The sequence below is a fragment of the Pelodiscus sinensis genome, chromosome 2 (genome assembly GCF_049634645.1).
Source record: "Pelodiscus sinensis isolate JC-2024 chromosome 2, ASM4963464v1, whole genome shotgun sequence".
NCBI classification, from domain to species: domain Eukaryota; kingdom Metazoa; phylum Chordata; order Testudines; family Trionychidae; genus Pelodiscus; species Pelodiscus sinensis.
Window position 1 is genome coordinate 175,275,292 of NC_134712.1, and position 17,019 is coordinate 175,292,310.

General features: G+C 43.5%; 1 protein-coding gene across 3 annotated transcripts in view; it reads left to right on the forward strand.

The window, feature by feature from the left end:
• The first annotated feature begins 383 nt into the window (after positions 1–383).
• Positions 384–17,019, forward strand: part of UBP1 (upstream binding protein 1) — a 55,965-nt gene continuing 39,329 nt past the window's right edge. The window contains exons 1-3 of one of the 3 annotated variants that reach the window (XR_331971.3): positions 384–1,093; positions 11,186–11,337; positions 14,874–14,950. Coding sequence is in view for 2 of the 3 variants with exons in the window: in XM_006121750.3 (XP_006121812.1) it covers positions 981–1,093; positions 11,186–11,337; positions 14,874–14,950 (342 nt within the window). In the remaining variant the exon portion in view is untranslated. The remainder of the gene's footprint in view (positions 1,094–11,185; positions 11,338–14,873; positions 14,951–17,019) is intronic. The other 2 variants (XM_006121750.3, XM_006121751.3) reach the window with 2 other exon arrangements.

Consider the following 17,019-nt stretch of genomic DNA (forward strand, 5'->3'; position numbering starts at 1 on the left):
CCCTCTGCCCAGCTTCCTTCGCCTGTCGCTTGCGGTCCATTGACAGGATGAGTGTAGAGCCCCGCCCCCGCCCAGCTGGGATTGGTTCCAGCTCTGGTCAGTCTTTCCGTCCCACCAGTAGGCAGAGCAGAACTGTCGGAGCAGCTATGTTACGAATCACGGTGCACTAAGGTCTTGACGTGACTAAGGCCTGCAAAGCATGCTGGGGTTTCTGGTCCCTTCGCTTTGAGTCGCGCTCAATTTACGTCGCCAGGCGTGCGGCACTGCTTTTTGATTGGCTACCATCGGCTCTGCCTTCCTGCGGAGTCCTGATTGGACAGTCCAGCTGCCCGCCAACAATTCCCAGCCAACCCTCCCGCTCGCTGTGGCTGAGCCCCGCCCCGGTAGGGGACCTGCACGGGGAAGGGGAAGTGGCCGGCCGCCATGTTCGTATAGGTGCCTCAGCCGCGCTGGAGCGGGGAGCTCGGAGCAGCCCAGTCCCCAGAGAGCCTGACACGGAGCGGGGCGGCCCGCGAGACGGGGACAGCGGCGGCGCGGGAGGGAAGCGGCGCTGGCGGCCCGGGCTGTTGGCGCGGGCGGCGGGTCCCCGGGCAGGGGGCGGTGCTGCTGCTGCTTCTCCCGTGAACGATGAGGCGGGTGGCGCCGCTGGGCAGGGTCGGAGCTCGGGCGGCGGCGGCCCCTTGCTGTGTCCGGGCCGAGGCCGCCGGCTCCTGGGCCCCCCGCGGCGGCCGGGCGAGCGCAGGATGCTGAGAGCGGCCCCGCGCCCTGGTGCTGCTGCCGCGGGGAAAGGGCCCCCCCGGGGCTGAACGCGGATTCTCCTCTCCCCTGCCGGGCTCTCGGCGCCTCCCCCGGGCCCTGCCCGCCGAGTCACCGCCTCCCGCAGGAGCAGTAGTGGCGGCGGCGGCGGCAGGGGGGGGGACTGAGCGGCTCCTCCCTCGTCTTCTCCCCCCCCTCCCCCCGGCCGCGCCGAGCGGCGGAAGATGGCGTGGGTGCTGAAGATGGATGAAGTGATCGAGTCCGGGCTGGCGCACGACTTCGATGCCAGCCTCTCCGGCATCGGGCAGGAGCTGGGAGCCAGCGCCTACAGCATGAGGTACCCGCCCCGCCGCGCTCCCCGGCCCGCCGCGCTCTTTGTGGTGTCCCAGCACCGCTGGGACGCTCTCGGTGCTGGCCACATGTTTGGCACCACGCAGCGTGTACCCGCTGCAGGGAAGAGAAAGCACTGGAGAGCAACTCCTTCCTCTTCCAGCGGGTGCCTAAAGCCCGCTTTGAGCTTCGTTCCTTTCTACAGAGAGGATAACGCCATTCCCTAGAAACGGGCGTGGGACGGGCAGATGGCGCCACGACAGTAGCGTATGTTTGTAGAAATAGTACAGTATTGTTGTTATCCAACTTAGCTTGAATGTCTCCAGGAATGTCTACTGTAACTTGGTACATTCCCTGTTGGGAAGTCTTTCCAAGTGCAGTTATTCTTAACATAAGTAATGCTGTGTTTTACCTTAACTCTTTCCCCTATTCTTCAGTGATAGAAATGTAGCCGTGTTAGTCTGGGGTAGTTGAAGCAAAATGCAGGACAATGTAGCACTTTAAAGACTAACAAGATGGTTTATTAGATGATGAGCTTTCGTGGGCCAGACCCACTTCCTATTCTTCAGTGTGTAGTAGTCTGTCATGTTTCCCAAAATAAGTGTTACTAAGTTAAGCTGGTTTTATTTAGTTTTTCATTAGCTATTTTTTATAGTTCCCTAAACTTTTGTTGGTCTTCCTTTACCTCTAATAATTGGCACACTTTTCAACATATTATGTAGTTGAACTTTCATTTGGCAGCTCATATTTTGCTTGCTAATGGTGACACTGTCTCTGTGCAAATTAAAATTACCCTTGTTTTTTATTGTTTTTCTCTACCGTATTACTTTTCCAATTCATAACAAATTTCTAGTCTGTTACCATTAGGTATATTTTCCCACTATGGGCTTCCAGGTGTTCTTTGCCAGTGAAAGTATTTAAGGTGTCTAGGACCATGACATGTGGGTCCCCTTCAAGCTTAAGCAATCATTTAGAATAATTGATATTCCATCTTTATTTCTTTAGTAATAATCATCTAGCTGACCTTAAGGGCGAAGATGGAGTGGTGGAAAACTTAGCTGTAGGTTCAGTGCAAAGAAGTTCCAGAACTTGATTGGGAAATCTTAAGCAAAGAGACAAATCTCATATTTGGTGGTACAGGCAAGCAGACATGGACTCAGGCATCCAATAGGGCCTAATTTTAGAAACTAGGGCCTGTTGCAAATGCTGCCCTTCTGTGCACGTAATCTTTGGACTAAACAAAGCATTTTTGATAAAAACAGATGACATACTGGTGCATAGGAGAGAAACTCCATAAAAGCCAGTTAAGGTTTTGTCAAATAACAAGTACTTTGAATTTAATCCACAAAATAATTGTTATCTAATACAGCATGTAAAGAACAGGTGTTGATATACTCTTAGTAGCTTCCCCTATTCAGAAGGAGGGTGGCAAAACTGAACATTTTCTGAAGTTACTGTGCATACTATCTAATGTGATTTTCATTTAATTCACATACCTGAAGTTTTGCTATGATAGGTCAGCCAATCTGAAAGATGTGATACTACTTTTTATTATCAAATTCACAGGTAGTTTCTTCCAATTTGAGGTTAATATTTACTCACTCAACTGTTTTGTGTAGTAGTCCACTTTTCCTCCCCACTCTCTTTATCTCCATCAGGTGATGGGGGGGGGGGGGGAGGGAGAAAGAGACCTGCAGCTGTTGCAGGAGCTGTTTTTCTAATCAGTTATTTCTGTGAACTCTGCTTTCTTTTTTTCTTTTTTTTAAATTTATCATTGTATTTCCTCTAGCTTAGTAGTAGTCTAGTTGCTAATATAACTCTTCCCTTTCAGGTATGTTTTAACACTACTTATTCCCTGTAACCAGTTTGACTAGCATTGATTCACTGTTCTTTTTCTTTATTTTTTAAAATTCATGATTGCTCTGCAAATATCATTTGATTCTATATGACTATGTTTGGTGATTTTCTTTGCTTTATTTAAAAGAAAAAGTCTGTATATTAAACAATCCTTTTGAGTAGTCCTGTGTTGAAACACTACATTTTTTCTGGCTCTTTGTCTCTACCTTTCTGAGGAATTATGGTCTGAACTTTGTTTATGATTCCTCATTCTGGTGCCTCTTCTTTCATGCTTACAGATTTTAATTTTTCCAACTTAATGGTATTTTTTCTTAGTTCGGTATTGCTGTATAGTAGCTGTAGAAGCAGTGATTATATGTAAGAATCTACAGTCAATATTGCATGTATTTTAGGGTTAAAATAAAGCACAAAATGTTAGCACTATTTTGCAATTTTCATCTGTAAGCTGGTGATCAAAAATTATTTAATATATATGGCCCATTCGTCTCGAGAGATGGTGGTAAGCAGCGGCAGTAGCAATCTGAGTTGTGCCTGGATCTGCAACTTTTTTCATGGCTTGTGTGTCCAATATTGGATTTGCACAGTCTATTACAATAGCTACATGCCAGTCTACTTCCGTATTCATGAGTCTGAGAATTTTTCATTCTGAGGCGGAGTTCTTTTCCATGTCTTGCACAGGTCCTATCGAAAAATGACATGCCCTGTTGTAATAATTGTCACCAGGTGTTGCGATCTGATGATGTAGATTCCCAATAGCTTGGACTGATGTTAAACTTTTTCATAATGTTTTCACATATATCCTTGAATCTTAACTTTGGCCTTCCTCTTGCCCTTGCTCTTGTTAGTTCACCAAAGAGGATTTCTCTGGGAAGGCGTTTATCACTCATTCTCCTCACGTGGTCAAGCCACCGGAGTCTTCTGTTGTTAAGGATCACTATGAGACTGGGTATGCCAGCTCTTGATAGGACATCTACATTCAAAACTTTGTCTTGCCACTTAATATTAGTTATTCTGCGAAGATGGAAACTGCTCAATTGTTTCTCTTGGCACGAGTAGGTAGTCCAGGTCTCAGATCCATAAAGCAAGACACTTAATACGCACGCTTGGTATATCAGTATCTTTGTTTTCATGTCAGTTTGGGATTGTTCCATGCTCGTTTCATAAGTCTGCCAAATGTTGTGGCTGCCTTCCCAATTCTGATGTTCAGTTCTTCGTCCATGGAGAGATTTGTGGTGACGGTAGACCCAAGGTAACAGGATTGTTGAACCACCTCTAATGGACTGTCATTCAGAATGACCTTGGGTGGTTGAGATACAGCACCTAGAGCAAACAGAACAGTTTTCTTCATGCTTATATTGAGAGAACAGTTTACTAACTCTGGACAGAGACTCTATCGGTGCCTGTAGCGTGTATTCATTATGTGCGACAAATGCTGCATCATCTGCGAATGAGTTCTCTAATGAGAACTTTCCTTGACCTTAGTTTTAGCCTGGAGTCATGTTCGGTTGTAAAGAGAACCATCTAACCTTGTGTGGAGAAATACATCACTGTGTGAGTTTAGAAATGCACAATTTAATAGGACTGAGAAGATTATGCCAAAGAGGATAGGAGCAAGGACACATTCCTGTTTGACTTCACCCATCACCACAAAGGGTTCAGATGTAGATCCATCATAGTACACTGTTGCTTTCATATCTTCATTAAAAGAGATTATGAGCTTGAGTAGAGTTGGTGGACAGCCAATCTTAGTTAACACTTTGTATGGTCCTGATCTACTGACTGTATCGAATGCCTTTGCTAAGTCCACAAATGCTATAAACAGCGGTTTTCCTTGCTCTCTGCACTTTTCTTGTAGTTGTCAAAGAGGAAAAAAATCATGTCCATTGTTGACCTACCAGCGCTGAAGCCGCACTGTTTCTGGATAGACTCGATCTGTGAGTTTTTGCAGGCGATTAAAAATGACATGGGTAAATGCTTTACCTGTAATGCTTAGCAAAGAGATGCCTCTGTAGTTGTTAGTCCCCCTTATTGCCTTTGTTTTTATAGAGAGTAATGATGTTTGCGGGACCCCTCCCACTCGCCAACATTTTCTAAGTAAGTCATAAAGGAAGGGGATGAGGATAGCCTTGGTAACCTTCAGGACTTCAGCTGAATGCCATCATCTGGTGCTTTTCCACTGGAGAGAGCATCAAGTACTTGGGAAAGCTCTTCCACCATAGGCTCTACATCTAGCTCTAACATTTCTGGGAGGGTTGGAATGAGGTTATCAAGTTAAGGATGTATTGTACACTCATGGGAGTAAAGACTTGAGTAGTGTTCCACCCATGGGGACATCTGTTGGTTTTTATCTGTGATCACCTATCCATTTAGATGTTTCAATGGAGCAACTTTGGTAACGTTTGGTCCAAGTGCTTTCTTCAGTCCATCATACATGGTTTTCAGGTCACCCATATCAAATGCTTTTTGAAATCCAGAACATAGATCGGCCCCATACTTGTTTGCACACCACCTGGATTCTCTCTGAAGAACAGATCTTGTATGGCGGAGCTGATCTCTTGAACTTTGCGATGGATTCTTTATGTTGTTCAGAAAAGCCTTTTTTCTTCAAGAAGAGGCCTGAGAATGTCAACGTTTTCATCAATCCAGTCTTGGTTGGAAAATGTCTGTGTTCCAAAGACAGATGTGGCATGTTTATATATTGCAGCACTCAGCATGGACCGTGTCTCATCAACAGACTGCTGGACAGGTTTGTCTTCCATTTTGCGAGTGAATTCTTCTGCCAAGACAGAGCATTTCAGTGCATCTCTAGTACTGAGGGTGTTAACCTTTGGTATTCTGCAATCCTTTGACATATGGAGTTTTTATGGAATTTTATGCACGTGTAAATGTAACGGAGTTGAGATGTTTTCTGTGGACCAGTACAAAGTTGAGTTGATGCCAGTGACCGGATCTGGGGTGGCACCATGAGACATTGTGGCAGTCTTTTAAGTTGAAAAAAGTATTAGTGATGGAGCGATGATTCTGAGAACTGAATTCAAGAAGCCTTTGAACATTTTCATTCATTTTCCCAATGCCATGATGACCTAGGCAAATGGGCCAGGACTGGTCATCACGCTATGAGTGTATTGATAAAGTTCATCAGATTGCTTAGAACAGCAAAGCCAACTCAGTAAAAACAGCGTTTCTCTGAATTCAAACCCTTTCAGAAGAAGGTGTAGTTGGTTTCTTTTACTAATCAAACATCTGCCAATCTGGTCTCCTGGAGAGCAGCAATGTCAACATTCAGTTTATGTAACTGTTGGTCTGTGACTGCTGTTTTACGTATTGAATCTGTGTTTGTAAGATCATGATCAGGTTCAAGTCCAGGACACATTGTCCGCATATTCCAGCTACCAAGCCAGAGGCAAGTTGGTTTATTGCATCGACTGTAGTAGCTGTGTATAGCTGTGTGTGAATAAGTGTCTCCCCTTGCGCGCTGCATTGCCTGGGCTAGTGTTTGAGGAAAGTGCGTTGCCCAAGTGGCCCTATGCCACTCTTGGTCACCCCAGTTAGATCCAAAGGAAAGACGTGCCAGCTCTTTGGGTTCAGAGTTGGTTAAACACACACGGTATTTTTAGGTACCAGCAATAGATAAAGTAGGTATTATGCCTGTAGGACACAGTAGGGTATAATTTGGGTTAAGAATAGTAACATAAACAGAAAAATTAAAGCAAATGATGGACTGTGAAGAACGTTACCGTATAAATCTCATTATTCTGTTCCAGTCTTCATATGAAAAGTTAAGTGTTTGTCATGTCTGGAAAGAAGTGACAGAAGAATATATTAATCTTTTGAAAAATAGGCTTGCTATATAGAAGCAAACATACGTTCATGCCCTCTCTCTTTAAAGGAAGACGAGTTTGTGCTCCATTATCAATTTTCATAATATATTTGGTCACCTGAACGCTACTTTTCTGTGTGGGGATTTTCACCCAAGTTGATGATCAGTTTATGCCCACAAGTGTAAGTTGTCAACAAGTCCAACATTTTATACAAATAAAATAACTATGGATATCTAGTGATCAAAGACAGTAGATTTTAAAGAAAACCTGTCAACCTGAAACTGACTGACTTAATAAATTTTGAGGTTTTAATGGTACTCTTAAATAGTAGTTCAGGGACATTTAAAAATAAACTTCAAACCTCTTTTTATTAGTGATAGAAATGTAGCCGTGTTAGTCTGGTGTAGCTGAAACAAAAAACAGGACTATGTAGCACTTTAAAGATTAACAAGATGGTTTATTAGGTGATGAGCTTTCGTGGGCCAGACCTACTTCCTCAGATCAAATAGTGGAAGAAAATTGTCACAACCATATATATACCAAAGGATACAATTTTAAAAAATGAACACATGAAAAGGACAAATGAAATTTCAGAACAGAAGGGGAATGGGGGGGAAAGGTAAATGTCTGTGAGCTAATGATATTAGAGGTGATAATTGGGGAAGCTATCTTTGTAATGGGTAAGGTAATTAGAGTCTTTGTTCAGACCTAAGCGTAAAGTGTAGAATTTGAGCATGAATTACAGTTCAAAGGATTCTCTTTCAAGTGTATTCTTAAAAGGCTTTTGAAGCAGGATGCAGGTAATTAAGTCGGTAAGACAATGTCCTTTCTGGTTGAAATGGTAAGAAACTGTTTTTTTCTTTGTGATCCTGTCTGATATCTGTTTTGTGGGCATTGATCCTTTGGCAAAGTGTCTGAGACGTTTGTCCAATGTACATAACAGACGGACACTTTCAGCGCACTAGCATAAATTATATTTCTGGATGCGCAGGAATGTGTTCTTGATCTTATAATTCACTTGGTTAGGTCCAATGATGGTATCAGCAGAGTGAATATGTGGACAAAGCTGGCAACGGGGTTTGTTGTAAGGGAAGGTACCAGGGTTGGTATTAGTATGGTATGTCCTGTGGTTGTTGGTAAGAATCATCTTGAGGTTAGATGGTTGTCTATAGGGCTACGTCTAGACTGCAAGCCTCTTTCGAAAGAGGCTTTTTCGAAAGATACTTTCGAAAAAGCCTCTTTCGAAAAGAGCGTCTAGACTGCAAGCAGTACTTTGGAAAAGCAAGCCGCTTTTTCGAAAGAAAGCACCCAGGCAGTCTGGATGCTCTCTTTCGAAAAAGCCCTGTTTGCATTCAAGAACGCCTTTTTTCGAAAGAGCACTTTGAAAAAAGGCGTTCTTCCTCGTGAAATGAGGTTTTCCGCCGTCAAAAGAAAAGCTGCGTTCTTTTGATTTAATTTCGAAAGAACGCGGCTGTAGTCTAGATGCAGGTGAAGTTTTTTCAAAAAAAGGCTACTTTTTTCGAAAAAACCCTTGAGTCTGGACACAGCCCAGGAGACTATGGGTCTGTCTCCCAGAGCTTCTCGGAGTTTAGTATCCAGTTCAGGTATAGGCTGTAGTTTATTGATAATGTGTTGGACAGGTTTAAGTTGGGGGCTGTAGCTGATGACAAGTGGTGTTCTATTGTTGGTTTTTCTTGGGTCTGTCTAGAAGTAGATGGTTTCTAGGTATTCGTCTGGCTCTTTCAATTTGCTTTTTTAGATCTCTGGGTGGGTAGTTGAGGTTTATAAATGCTTGGTAGAGATCCTGAAGTTTCTGATAGCTTCCCCAATTATAACCTCTAATATCATTAGCTCACAGACAGTAAAACTCCAATTGTCCGGCATCCAGTTGTCCGGCACTCCTGATAGTCCAGCAGTAGGTGGAACCCGGAAGTGCTCTAGCCAGCTGGACAATTGGAGCTCCTGTGAGCCCCACACGCGCTCATGGGCCGGGAAAGGGAATGGGAGGAGAGAGGAAGGGTGTTATACCCCTGTGATGGGTCTGCCGGACCGCACTGCGTCTGGCCGGGGGCAAACCCTCCACCGTTTTGCAGGGAGGCGGGGGAAGCCCCACGCAGTTGCCTGCTACAGGCCAGCTGGGAAAGCGGTGGGGCAGAGCAGCTGGGGTGCTGCCGGGTTAGTCCCGCAGTGCTGCCCATCACCTGAGCGGTGCTGCCAGCTTGGTCCCCCAGCACCGCCCCTCACCTGAGCGGCACTGCGGGACCAACCCGTTAGCACCCCTGCTGCTCTGCTCAGCCACTTCCCTGAGTCTGCCTCTCGTCAGTTTCCGGAAGACGTGTCACAGCTCCCCGCCAGAGAACCTCCTGATACTCCAGCATATCAATAATCTGGCACCCCCTGGGTCCCAAAGGTGCCGGATTATCGGAAGTCTACTGTACCATAATAAGTGTGCAAATATTTCAGTGCCGGTCCACCAACAGTTTTTGAATCAGTTTGCCAGTCCGTGGTATAAAAATGATTGGGAACCAGTGCTCTAGCACAGTTATTTTAATAAGCGGGGCTCAACAAACCGCTACTTTTACTCACCCGTGGCGAGTAGATTTCAGCCAGTCGCTCCGTGCGCCCCATTAACTGGTGCTGCGCACATCTGCCGCAGTTTGTCGAGCCCTGTTAATAAGTATTTAGTTCTGGAAAAACATTTAAAGGGTCTGTTCAGCTTGTCTTTGCTGCAGCTTTGGGAAAGTTAGGACAGGGCTTGGGGTTGGCACTGGATCTCTTCTTGGAAGTAAGAACTAAAACAAAGCATGGAGGTGGGGGAGCTAAAATAGACATTGTCACTCACCGCAACAGTATCTAAGGGAGCTTTTTAAAACTTGGGGTGTTGGCAATGTATGGAACTTGAAAAATAATCTACTCTCTTGCTAACCAGAGGCATTGCAATTGAACAAGATTTATGGACACTAGGGGCATATCTACACAGAAGCTTTATGTTGAAATCATTCATGTTATTTCAAAATAACAGTGCATGTCTACACAGCAAGCCCGTTATTTTGACAAAATGGGCTTCTTACTCCGACATATGTAACCCTTATTTCACGAGGAATAAGGGAAGTCAAAGGAAGAGTGTTCTTCATTTGACTTCTTGCAGCGTAGACTGGTACTTTGACGTCAGCTACGCAATTAACGTAGCCGAAGTTGCATATCTTAATTCGACTTTGTCCAGCAGTGTAGACGTACCCTAGCTGGCCAGAACTCCCAGTCATACTCCCCACTAATGATGTGGGTATGGGGGGAAGGGGGGGGAGAGAAGTGTTTTGCCAGTTGTTGTCTGACTGATAGGTTTGTCTCGTAGCTTTTTAGATACCCAATGAACTATTCAAGCTCAGCACTAACAAAGTAAAAAATATAGGAAAGTAATTCTATAAAGCCCAAATTTTCTAAGTAATCATTGGGTTTTCCTGGAATATTCCAAAACTTCTAAACTTTTTTATTAAAGAATAGCCCACACAACTTTTGCATTTGTTTTCTTTAAATATTTTTGTGTTATTTTCTTCCACATACAAATATCAAGCACACTTTATATGAATATAAATATAACTTTATTTTTATTGGGGTAGAGCCCACAAGTCTTGTTTCAATTAGAGTTCTTTCTCTTCAGAGTGTGTACTCATAAACCATATATCTTACAGAACCATTCAAGGAGGCATATCTTTTAATCTTTCTTCCCAGATGGGGGAACTGAAGCAAAGTAGTCCATTGACTTCTGAAGATCAAAGTATATCAATGGGTGACTCTCTCCTCAGCTCTAGACATAGTCTTATCTTCATTGGTAGTTTTGGGGAAAACTCCCTGTCGCTTACTTTCACTAGTCCAGCTCCACCGGAGTCTAGAAGTACCAGTTCATCCTTCTATACCTCAGTTTTATTCATATTTTGAAAGGGTGAAAACAAGATCCGTGGGGGCTTTTTTTCTTCAGTTTATCAACTCTGTAGTGTTGGTTTTTTTTAATGATCTAATCAATGAACTGAATTAGTTGAATGAACTTCAATGAAGAAAACATTCTTTCTGAACTTGCAGAGGAGGCTACTGCTATTAGAAGCTGATTTAGCACTCCAACAAACTTTGGTTGCAGGGGCTTGGCCAGTAACTTCAACCAGTACTGTGGTTTGACTTTGCAGCAGACATGCATTATTCAATTTAATGTATATTAATAATATGCTAAATATAGGCCTTGATGTAGGTTATTTACTTAAACTTACTTAAAAATCTGTATTTAATATTTTAAATATTACTTTTTAAAATTTGTATTCATTTCATCTTTTGAAAATATTTTTCTTAAGGTGGTGACTGTTCTAATTTTGCCATTTGTTTTATCATCTATGCTTCTTTCAGACTGATCATGTGGGTGTTTTTTGTTTCAGTGATGTTTTGGCACTGCCAATTTTCAAGCAGGAAGATTCCAGCCTTCCACCAGACAGTGAGACCAAACATCCACCATTTCAATATGTTATGTGTGCTGCAACATCTCCAGCAGTCAAATTGCATGATGAAACACTTACTTACTTGAACCAAGGTTAGTATATGTCTTCTGCATATGTTGTTTACCGTGGCTGTAGCTTAATGAACATTGGGATACTGAAAAGTGTAAAGATGCATAATAAGGGTGGTATTTTCACCTTTAGAAGTTTCATATGAAAGGGAAAGACCAAGAGTGCTGGGGAAGTTTTCTGCTGACAGCATTGTCCTTCAATATCAGTCATATCAACAATGCCTATGGTATACCTCTTATATCTTTCCTGACTGTCATATATGCCAGTATGTTTAACCCTTGTGATACAGGTCCATTTGAGCAATATAACATGATATAATAGCAACACATAAATGTGTTTTAAATTAGAGAATAAATGCACACTACATCATATTTGCTTTGAGCTATATATGCCTTGATTGTTTAATTCAAATTGCTTGTAATTCAAGCAATAAAAACCTACAGTTGTATCATCTCTTTGGTTGAAGTTACATGATGAAAAGGCCCTGGGGCTGTATTTTATCACTTTTTTGTAATGACTTTACTAAAAAGTTACAGCCTACAACAGTAAGTCAACTTTAACATTAGGCATAAATGACAGCTGCTGGGTGCTCAACTTTATAGAAAATCAGGTCAGATAGGCAGGCATCTAATTTCAGGCACCCAATTATGAAAATCTAGGCAGTTATGTTGCCTCTGCTCTGCTTCTGCATTTCTGCTTGTGGTAAGGTACATAAGCAAATCCTCATTAGGAAGTAACTCTCAGAACTGTATAGTATTCAACTATAAAGTAAGGCTTTTGCAACAGCTACACAGGAAGCAGATAGGACTGATCATATTGTGTTCTGATCCCCAAACACTGGCTGGCTCACAGGTTACCAGAGCAGTTGAAAATCAGCTAGAAACCTAGTAGAATAGCCACCGGATGATAGTATTGAGAAACCTGTATCATGTGACAGTGAACCTGTCTCATGAAGGATTGCCAACTCCCCTCACCTTCTGCCCCCAAACCACCTGCAGTCAGTTGCACAGTGAGATAACAGTGCTCCATGAGTCTAAGAGCTACCACTTACGATGTTTTCCATTGACATAAGGAGCATAGATAGTGTGGACATACAACAGTGGTTTAATTACAGTGGTGACTATATATCAATATAACTTAAGTTGACTTGATTTGATAGTGTAGACATAGCCTCGCATATTGAAACATTCTTGGTTATTGCTTCCTGGGATTTTGAAAAGCTCATATGGAAGAGGTAAGATTAAGATCTGAGTAAATATTAGGCTAGTACCTTGGAGTGATAGGTAGGAATTCTTTGTTGGGTGCTTTGAAGCAGGATGTGGATTGAATGACTAGACTCCAGAATGTTGTTTGATCAACAGATCTTGTGTGAAAGCTATGAAAGGTAAGTATATTATATGGCGGGGGAGAGATCTTTGGGTTCTTTGACACTGCTTGCCTAATAGATTTTGTGAAGGCAAAAGGAAGGTTGGATTATTATTTATTATGGCGAACCCAGAGAGCTCTTGTTATGTTGCCTCTGCTCTGGTGGTATGAAGAGTGGAGGCAGGAGAATAGGAAGAGGTAACTAGTGCTTCTCCCAATGCTATTGTAACTGTAGGAGCAGAGATGTGCTCAAACACTGTATATAAAAATTCCCCCAATAATAGTATAGTTGTGCCACTATAGTGCTTAATGTTAGAACAAAGGAAAAGATGTATTTGATTGTATTTTTAAACAAAAAATGACTAAAGTGAGATTGAAGGAAGTGGTAGCAAAGTTTATTTTTAAAAGGAACTGTTTTAGGCATAATATGGATTTACTTCCAAATTCCTGAATACTAAACTTCTCTCTCTATAAAAACTTTTCCTGTTGGACAACAGTGACATCATCACATCACTCTGCATCCTGCAGTACCTTCCTCCCTCCCACTCCCCTTTCCCCAGTGCTTGGCTGCCATGCCACAACCTCCCTTTCCGCTCCCACCCAGCAAGGCCTCAGAATGCCCTCCCTTCCTCCCCTGGCAGCCAGTGGGAGACTGCGGGGCAGCCTCTCCCCCCTCCCCAGTGGCCAAGGGGAGAACATGGGACCTGGCAGCTGGGGAGAGAGCGGGGCCAGCCGTGGCCTCAGCCCAACCCCCTGGCAGCCAGAGTGCAAGAGCTGGCTGGCTATGGCCTTGGCCCAACCCCCTGGCGGCCAGAGAGAGCGAGCTGGGGCCAGGCTACCTCGGGGGTGGGGCAGTGGCTGGGCTGCCACACCTCAGCCTTGGCCTCCCCAGTGGCCGGGGGGAGAGCTGGAGCTGCCTACGCCCAGAGATGGGTAGGCAGCCCAGGCTCATCAGTTAACCGTTTACACTGTCACATCCCTAATGTAAAGCTGATGTTTTTAACTTATGGCATTTGCTGGTGGTGTCAAGCCAGCAAATGCTATGTCTGTTCAGTTGGTGTTGGGGAATAAAGTAGCAGAACTTGATTATGATGGAGTAAATCCAGTGGGTCCTAGTGAAACATTTAGTATCTCTGTTTAATCCTGACTCCCTGAGCAGGAACAAATTTAGCCTTGCCAAATGTGTAGTATTCCAGTTCAGGAGGAAAAATGATTTTAGATAAATTGCTCCTAGCTTCCACTGTACTGAAACAAACGGACTTAAAGCATAGCAATATGATTCATCAAACTCTTGCCTATTGAAATAACTCACTTGTTAAGTCGGCCGCTTTTAGAAAGCTATTGGAAGGGCTCCCCTCTCCTCTCCCCCCACCCCAATAGGCTGCATGTATTTAAGGCATGTTAAAATACAGGCAATCAGGATGTCCCTGTAACTGTAAGGAATATAAAAATTCATTCCTTTGCAGTTTCAATACATGGTACATGTGAGAATATTCTGTCCTCAACACACTACCATTCAGCTATTTCAGGTATATAAAGGAATTCAACTTTTGGTGTCGTCTGTTCCTTTCTGCCAAATAGGAATAAATACTCGCACTGTACATGAAGTAGGATACCTAAGGCTTGGATGTATCCGTACAGGTTGGACCTCACTGGTCCAGCACCCTCAGGACCTGACAGGTCCCGAATGAGGGGATTTGCTGGACCATGGGAGGTCTCTTCTCTTCAGACCCGGGCTGCCTGCCCTTGCTGCTGCCCGAGCCCTCTGGGGCTTTCTAAATGCCACAGGGGCTGGAGCTTCACAGCCGGGGCAAAGCTCCCGGCTGGGGCTGGAGCTCCATTTCCCCTTCTCTCCCCCCACACATATGGTTCCTGGCTGAGTCACTGATACCCCCTACCATGCTCCTGCCTGGCCGCCAGGCCTCCATGTTCTTGAGCTCTGTGGTGCTGAACCATAGATGTTGCCAGACCAGGGAGTCCTAGTTAATCAAGGTACAACCTGTTATTTCAACGGTATCTTAAAGATTTCTCTCTTTTTTTTTTTTTTAAATGCAACCAGCTATATACCGAAACTCCGTATGAGTTCTTTTACCTTGTTAATGCAACATGTTGAATATAAACCAAATATTCTCTGTATTGATCATGGAGAGAGGCATTGTATGTCATTTTTATTGATAACTTTTTTCTTTTAAAGGTCAGTCCTATGAAATACGGCTGCTAGATAATCGGAAGATTGGTGACATGCCAGAGATCAGTGGAAAACTAGTGAAGGTGAAGTAAATAGGTTATCTAGATAATAGTCCAGTGGTTTTCAACTTTTTTCTGCTCTTTGCATCAGGGAAAAAAATTGGAACCAATTCTTTCCCAGGCCTCTTACTTTAACCATACATAAAATAGACACCATCGCACTCTCAGGTTGAAGATCCCATAGCTTAGTCTGGTTGGAAGCCAGAGAGCATTAAAGGAAAATTAAGCATTTTCCTTCCAGTTAACATGGCTGGATAAAATCAAATCCAAGTGACTTTTTTTAAAGTGATATCTTAAAATTCATGGTGTTTACCATTGAAAACAATGTCGTTCTGTTTGCCCCATCCCAAAGGGTATAGTGGAACTGGAAAAGCTTCAGAAAAAGAGCAACAAAGATGATCAGAGTTATGGAAGCTGCTGTATAGTGGGGAAGGGTAAATAACATTTCTCTTGATATTCCCCCTCCCCCCTCCACACACACTGTTCATATTTGCTTAGACTGCTGTCACATTCCGTCTGTAGGTGTCTCTCCCCTCCTCCCCCCCCTTTAAAATAAACAGTCCTAATCCTTTCAATCTCCTCTGGTATGGAAGCTGTTCATATCTAGAAGGAATGCTGTCAAGTTGGTGGTTTTCAAAATATATTATTTTAGTCTGCATATTAAGTTTTTACCTTTAACTGGTCCACCCTACTGGCAGAAGGGACGAACACTGCCTTATATAGCAAGGCCCATAAGAAGTTTAAAATCCCTGATTTGTCCCTCACCTCTTTGATTTCCATTGTAGTTCATCTTCTGTCTTGCAGGATTCAGTTTTTCCTGGATAGATACGTCTTCATTTTGATTGTGACTGTACATTGTCTGTTTTGAATAACAAATTGCAATAGCTGTCTTTATTTTTTTTAATCACAGTTGAATATTATTAGGTAGAAGAGTAGCTGCTCCATAGATGAGATTTAAGACTTGGTTTCTATTAAAAGCCAACTTAGAGGACTTCGGAATTTACAAAGAATACACTATGCACTTTCATATATTGTAAGAGTGATCGCCACCAGTATCAGCAAGAGTCCAGCATACTCTCTCTGACACCAGAGGACAAGTCAGTCATGCAGGCCTTTGTACCCCTAATTCCCAGTTGGCTTCCTTGAGTCACTTGTCCCTTCTTCCTTTTTATTTAGAAGTTCTGGAGTGGTTTTTTTCCCCTTCTTTCTTTCCTGTGGCTGTTATAAATATTTAAAAAGAAAATAAGGAAACCAACAAAATCAAGGCTTATTTAAAATTACAGTTGTGAGTACATCATAACTTTTTAATAGACATACAAGATTATTGTAGTTTAAACAAAAACAGACAAAAGCTTTATTCGAGTTGAGAGAGTATGAAATGAGCATTTTGACTCTGCCCCATAGAAAGCTTTGTGTTTTGGTGTGAATTACCGCATCTTATATTTAGGGAAGCTGAAACCCAAAGATTTATGGGTGGGGTGACCCTTTTTTTAAAAGGGACAGTCCTGTTTTTAAACCCTCCTACAGCTAGTGATGGGGCAAAGCTGCCGCAACCAGGGCCAGAAGCTCCCCCTGCTGATCCATCTGTGCATCCCCTGTTGTGTCCCAGCTCTCAGCCAACAGGGTCCCAGGTCCTGTTTCCAGGTTGGCTGCATGCTGTGGGCAGAGGTAGCTGGTGAGCACAGGCAAGTGCCAGCCAATGGACAGGTATTTGTTGCCTCTGCTGCCCACCCATTGGTCCTTTATGTACTCCCCCTCTTGCTGTTCTCTCTTACACCCCTTCATGCCCACCCAACCTTGTTGATCCTCTATATCCCCCTTTGCAGGATGCCTTTCCTAAGCACTGTGTACAGAACTAGCCCCTGGTCAGATCACTTATCCCAGCAGGCTCCATCCTTCCTCTGGCTGGGCTAGCACCCTGGAAAAACCAAAGACCCTCTGGCCAGGATGCTGGCCAAGAAGAGCCTCGCACAATGCTGGCACGGAGTAGCTTCTCACATCTGCACCTAAACTCTGGTATGGTAGGGAAAGGGAGAAGTGATTTCCAGCTTGTTTGCACTCCAGTCCTGCAGGAGCTTAGCACCCTCTTCATC